Source organism: Sardina pilchardus, chromosome 14 (assembly GCF_963854185.1).
Source record: "Sardina pilchardus chromosome 14, fSarPil1.1, whole genome shotgun sequence".
Classification (NCBI taxonomy): Eukaryota; Metazoa; Chordata; class Actinopteri; order Clupeiformes; family Clupeidae; genus Sardina; species Sardina pilchardus.
Window position 1 is genome coordinate 30306504 of NC_085007.1, and position 5000 is coordinate 30311503.

Sequence of the window (5000 nt, forward strand, 5' to 3'; positions counted from 1 at the left end):
CGGCCTGATGGCTTTACCAGACACACACACACACACACACACACACACACACACACACAGCCATTTGGACTGTGCTCTGGCCAGGCCTGAGCAAGGTGCTTCATGGGAAACGCTAGCTCTCCTGCTGTGCTTCCCAGTCACCACAAACCGCCGCCGTCATCCTGCAGCGCTCGGCCAAACTCGCTGAGTGACTCCGGCCTCTCAAACGTTGACTTCTGCTTGGCAGAGCCTTTACATGTCCAAGCACGCATTTGCTCCGACCGTTGACTAAATCAGCTGATTCCAATCAGCACAACTCCTCAGGCAGGTACCTCTGTTAAGTGCACAAGTAGGACCAATACATAGTCCATCTTTTACTCTTTAGACTTTTACACCTCCACTGGTAAGACAGTGTGGCAGTCTAGCAGCGACAGGAAAAGGCTGGACTTGAGCATCACAGAGTGATTGTGTTGTTTTGCAATGCAGTGAAGGTTATTTGGGGCCTGAGTTCTATATCTGTCCATCCACCCATTCATTCATCCATCCATCCATCCATCCATCCGTTGGCTTTCTTCAGTGGTCCGTCTGCTCTGTGATGCACGCTCATTAAACAGCTGCCCCATGTCGTGATGGACTGTCCGAGCCGGAGTGCGAGCGTGCTTCCTGTGCTTCCGTGACAGAATTCCCAGTCTCCCAGTCGGACTTAGCTCGGAGGAGAGCGCTGGCCAGATTGGCTGGGAAAGCACGGCTCCAGAAGCCTGCTAGACCGATCATGTTTCTGGGTGTATTTCCTTCCTGCCTCTCACATTCCACGAGCCTTGCGCACTGCTCACTATGTGCCGCCTGTAATAAATGCTTTCTGATTTATTTACAACGACTGATTCCGAGGCGCACCACAGCTCCAATCTGGAGCACTAAATCTAACGTGGGAAATCAGCTGAATTATTCAGGCTCCCATATTATCAGGGGAGCTCGTGGTGTATTTTGGGGGCTGGTTTGAGGTAGGAAGGAATGTATGTGAAAGTGTGTGTGTGTGTATATGTACGCGTGTGTGTGACCATACGTTGTCTCTGTGTTTTTCAGGTGTACGCCCCATCTGCGAGCACGGCGGACTACAACCGTGACTCACCGGGGTACCCGGCCTCCAAACCCCCCGCCGGCTCCTTCCCCAGCTCCTTCTTCATGCCCGGTAAGAGACACACATGTACTAACAACCACATACCAAACACACACACGCACACACACACACACTCTCATGTGAACACACGGGCCTTGGGATGGGATTATGCAACCATCCCTAAACCCCAGAGTGCTCATGCTTCACATCATAACACTGTAATTCCTTGTTTCACGCATTATTGCTTTCAAACCACAGCCATTATCCCAACTCTAACCCCAGCCAGCAGAACTGACCCTATTGGCATTAAGAACTAAGATTAAGGTTTACTGCCACTGCTGAGAGTTTAAGAAGCAGGTTTCTAAGTGAGTAATAGCGGTAAATAATTGAATAATGGCCCTGCTTATTGCCCCCGGTGCTTAACTACCGCTAAGAGGTGGATTGAGACTCCTTCTCAGAAATGTAAATGTATATGGTTTATGGTAGGGGTGCGCTCCGGCCAGATAGCCAGTAGGATTGTATCATGGAGGGATTGAGCAGCCGAGCCAGTAATCCCTACTCTAATGAGAATGCATCAGCTTTCACCATAATTGAGGCCATGAGTCTCTATGTGTGTTTGAGAGGGAAAGAGAAAGAGAGGGTGTCTGTGTCTGTGTCTATGTGTGAGTCATGGCCATGTTTTGGACGGTGTCAAGCTCTCAGTGACTTTGTTATTGTGTCTAGACTGTGTCTAGACAGTCAGAAACCAAACTGTGCTACTTTTGCCTCTGCTACTCTGGTATTGTACTTGACTGATTACATCAGGTTAGTGTTTATAGGGTTTGAATATTATGGGACTAGAGAAACCTATTTTTGTGTCACTACCTCATGTAAAAGTGATGCTACAAAGTTATAGTTATGTGTGGTGATGGTACATGAAAATATGTTTCTCTCTTGTGTGTGTGTGTGTGTGTGTGTGTGTGTGTGTGTGTGTGTGTGTGTGTGTGTGTGTGTGTGTGTGTGTGTGTGTGTGTGTGTGTGTGTGTGTGTGTGTGTGTGTGTGTGTGTGTGTGTGTGTGTGTGTGTGTGTGTGTGTGTGTGTGTGTGTGTGTGTCCAGACGGCCATCACAGCGCTGACCCATGGAGCTCCTCCAGTGGCATGAACCAGCCCGGCTACAGCGGCATGCTGGGAAACTCTTCACACGCCTCCCAGAGCAGCAGCTACTGCGGCCTGCACCCACACGACAGGCTGGTCAGTACCTCTGCCCTCTCCCCCTCCTCCTCCTTTCCCTGTCCTGTCCTCTCCTGTCCCCTACCTGCCTCCTCCTTGTCCTAATTGGTGTCTTTTTGTACACTTTAAACTGCCCTTATAACCTCTCCTATAGAATGTACCTGTCTTTTCTGATTGTAATGTGTAGGTATATTGTTGAGAGGTTTTGTGAGTGACAGGCCTGTGTGTCCATCTCTCCCCCCCACAGAGCTACCCATCACACTCCTCGGCCGACATCAACTCCAGTCTTCCTCCCATGTCCAGTTTCCACCGCAGCGGCGGGACCAATCACTACAGCGCGGCCTCCTGCTCCGCCACCACAAACGGCACAGACAGCGTCATGGGTGAGTGTCACGTCCAGCCCAGTCCAGACCAGTCCAGTCCAGTCCAGTCCCAATGCCACGTCGTCCTCAGTCCAGCGCTCCTACTGCCTGAGATAGTGAGATCACAGAGGAGCAGGATCAGTTTCTCCCCGGTCGGTTAAGAAGTTCACTCGACATCAGTTAGCGGTTAGCGCCGTCTTCCGCGCGCTCTGCCGATGACTCATCTGTCTCTTGGGTCTCCTCAAGAGGATGCAACTCTCCAGAGAGGCCGAGAGAGACAGAGAGAGAGAGAGAGAGAGAGAGAGAGAGAGAGAGAGAGAGAGAGAGAGAGAGAGAGAGAGAATATAATTAAGGCTTCCGCGCGCAGGCAGCCTAAGGAGGCTCTGCAGCACGACGACGCAAGAGTATCGAGGAGTGAGAGAGCGCGTTCTGTTTCCTCCTGCCGTCGCGTCTCGGATGAGGAGCATCTCATTCAGCCGCCGCTATGGCGATGGGCGGGCCCCGGCGCTGACGAGAGCGAGCGAGATGTGCGATAGCCGAGTAATTACCACAGGAGCAGATGCCTGCAGACAGGCCCCTCGTTTATTTTTAGACAACTTTTTTTTCCCCTCCCTCTCTCTCTCCTCCCCTCTTTCCCCCGATCATTACCGCGACCCGCGTCTCCCCCTCCCGACTTGTCTCCAGGTAGCTGATAAAGCGAAGGGATAAGATGCTGTGATTAGATGGGTGGGCTGATAGAGTGATAAGTGGGTAGAGGAAGAGAGAGAGATAGAGAGAGAGAAAGAGAGAGAGCCCGGTCTGAGCCTACGACGATCCTGTCGCGTGCTAATTTTCTGGTTTGATTCCGCGCGGCGTCTCCCGGAGCAGCAGCGGAGTCTGGAATGCCGAGTTGTTGTCTCTTTTTTTCCGGCCGCCTCGCCTCGGCCGCCTCAGACAGACCTCCATATGTTGCCGGCCCTTTGAATTCCCGTGCACGCGGGGGGAAAAAAAGAAGTAATAAAACAATAAGAAACAGATTGAGCGCTTGTTTCTTTTCTCTGCATTCCCGTGTTATTTGAGCAGAGAAACATAAACATTACAGCATGAAACAAATAAGAAACACGAGGCCTTCTCTGCACATGGCCCTCAGCTTCGCACACAAGTGCTTTAGATTTGGGCCCTTTCATTTTTTTTTTTTTTCCCCCTCAAAGACAGCAGGAGAGGACCGTCCAGTGTTGCAACACACACGCACGCACACACACACACACACGCACACACACACACACACACACATGCAAGCAAACACATACACACACACACGCGCGCACACACACACACACACACACACACACACACACACTTGCACACATAAGCAAACACACACACACACACTCACAAGCAAACACACTCACAAGCAAACACACACGGGCCTTATGAAAGGGCACACGCATGTGCCAGTTAGTGAATGGCAATGCAGCGCGTCTGAACACAGCCGTGGAGCTCCATTCAGGAGGTGAGCCAGCCAGCTTGCGGGCGTGCAGCAGCCCTCCTCTCATCCCCCAGCGCCTCTGATGTAGATCAGTGCACAGACAACGCAGCCCCTCTCATAGTGCTCATGCTCCAGCCATACCTATCACAGAGAGGAGGGTGTGTGTGGGTGTGTGTGTGTGTGTGTGTGTGTGTGCACGGGGCGGGCTGGGGGAGGCGGTGGGCGCAGGCCGGCTTTGCCAAAAAAAAAAACGAGGGAAGAAAGTCAGCCGTCAGTCAGTCATGTTAAATCAGCGCAGGGATCTGAGAACTGGGGGATCACAGCGAAAGATTCCCCCTTTGAAGGCTTTCCCAAACCCAGCCCCTCTGCAGTGCTAAGCTCGCCTTTATTGAAACTGATTCTCGCTCGGAGCACACATGCTGCCAGTTAGCCCAGTCTGATGCGCAGGGCGCTGCGCAGTAATCCCTTCTGCTGGGGGCTGTAAGCAACCCCCAATTTGTGTTCAGCGACTTCAGCTGAGACGCTCTGAGCCTCATTGAGGGGAGCAGGCTGATGCCCATGTCAGTTCCTCTGGGGATAGGTGCTGTGCCATCAGAGTGTTGGAGTAATGCAGTATAGCAGTTTAGGAGTGTTTAGGAGTATAGCAGTGTTGGAGTATAGCAGTGTTGGAGTATTGCAGTGTTGGAGTATAGCAGTATTGGAGTATAGTTGGGTATAGGAGTTAAGAGTAGAGATGTAAGGGAGCTATAATCAGGTAGGTGTGCAAAAGAACATACTGTAAGCATGTTGGTCAGTGGACAGATTGGAGCTATTGGCACTGGCATTGGACTCATGTAATGTACCGAGTGGCGTTGTGTTAGTTAG

At 51.5% G+C, this 5000-nt stretch overlaps 1 protein-coding gene across 16 annotated transcripts in view; it reads left to right on the top strand.

Moving 5' to 3' along the window:
• Positions 1 to 5000, top strand: part of LOC134100640 (transcription factor 4-like) — a 150461-nt gene that overhangs the window by 112981 nt on the left and 32480 nt on the right. For all 16 annotated transcript variants that reach the window (XM_062553977.1, XM_062553976.1, XM_062553982.1 and 13 more), the window contains 3 exons: positions 1063 to 1168; positions 2194 to 2327; positions 2554 to 2689. In XM_062553977.1, coding sequence (XP_062409961.1) covers positions 1063 to 1168; positions 2194 to 2327; positions 2554 to 2689 — 376 coding nt within the window. The remainder of the gene's footprint in view (positions 1 to 1062; positions 1169 to 2193; positions 2328 to 2553; positions 2690 to 5000) is intronic.